This window comes from Apaloderma vittatum, unplaced genomic scaffold (assembly GCF_000703405.1).
Source record: "Apaloderma vittatum isolate BGI_N311 unplaced genomic scaffold, ASM70340v1 scaffold31837, whole genome shotgun sequence".
Taxonomy (NCBI): domain Eukaryota; kingdom Metazoa; phylum Chordata; class Aves; order Trogoniformes; family Trogonidae; genus Apaloderma; species Apaloderma vittatum.
The window spans coordinates 6,652-7,563 of record NW_009728403.1 but is presented as its reverse complement, the minus strand read 5'-3'; the positions used below and the strand labels follow the sequence as shown (position 1 = coordinate 7,563).

General features: G+C 64.4%; 1 protein-coding gene across 1 annotated transcript in view; it reads right to left on the bottom strand.

Moving 5' to 3' along the window:
- Nucleotides 1–912, bottom strand: part of SLC23A3 (solute carrier family 23, member 3) — a gene marked incomplete at its 3' end in the record, with an annotated part of 3,078 nt that extends 2,166 nt beyond the window's left edge. The window contains 2 exon segments of the mRNA XM_009874079.1: nt 175–335; nt 784–912. Of these exon segments, the coding sequence (XP_009872381.1) occupies nt 175–335; nt 784–912 (290 nt within the window).

Here is a 912-nt window from a genome sequence, read left to right as displayed (position 1 = left end):
TGGCAGGGAGGGGACAGCCGTGCAGAGATGCAGGACAAGGGGTTGTCGTCCTGCTCCTTCCCACCTCCGGCAAAGCCTGTCTTCCCACACCCTGGGAGAGGGCAGAAAGCTTCACTGCTGTGGCATCACCCTCCTTCTGCAAACCGCTGCCACCCCTTTGTCCCCCGTGCTCACCGGCTGCCCAGGGTGGTCTGCAGCACCGTGGAGATGCCGCAGGCAAAGAGGCTGCGTGCCAGCAGCTCGCTGGTGGTCTGGGCATGGGACGGCTCCTCAGGCAGGGTGGGCAGCAGGAGGAGGTGGAAGATGCAGAGCAAGGATGCCTGTACAGCCAGGTGCTGGGCAGGGGAAGAGAGTGGTTGTAACTCCATGCAGCACCCAGAGCTGCAGCCTCTCTGTGCCCAGCCCTCCCCGAGCGGGTGCATGCTCACCACCATGCCCCAGCGCTGGTGGTCTGGGCATGGGACGGCTCCTCAGGCAGGGTGGGCAGCAGGAGGAGGTGGAAGATGCAGAGCAAGGATGCCTGTACAGCCAGGTGCTGGGCAGGGGAAGAGAGTGGTTGTAACTCCATGCAGCACCCAGAGCTGCAGCCTCTCTGTGCCCAGCCCTCCCCGAGCGGGTGCATGCTCACCACCATGCCCCAGGGAAGTGCCCACTACTCCCCTCCCAGCATATCCCAGCCAGAGCCCCACGCACCCTTTGCCTGGCAGGATGCGGCCCCTGCCCTGCCACCTGCAAGGAGCTCAGCCCCCTCCTCTGGTGGAATCTCTCTGGCTGCTCACTTACCTGAAGGGCTAAGCAACAGCTCAGCAACCAGGAGCACGTCTTCTGCGGGGAGCAGGATGGGAGCATGGGGCTCCCAGCATCAGGCACTCCACAGCGGTCCCCATTCATGCTGCTGCCTCCCCACACCAT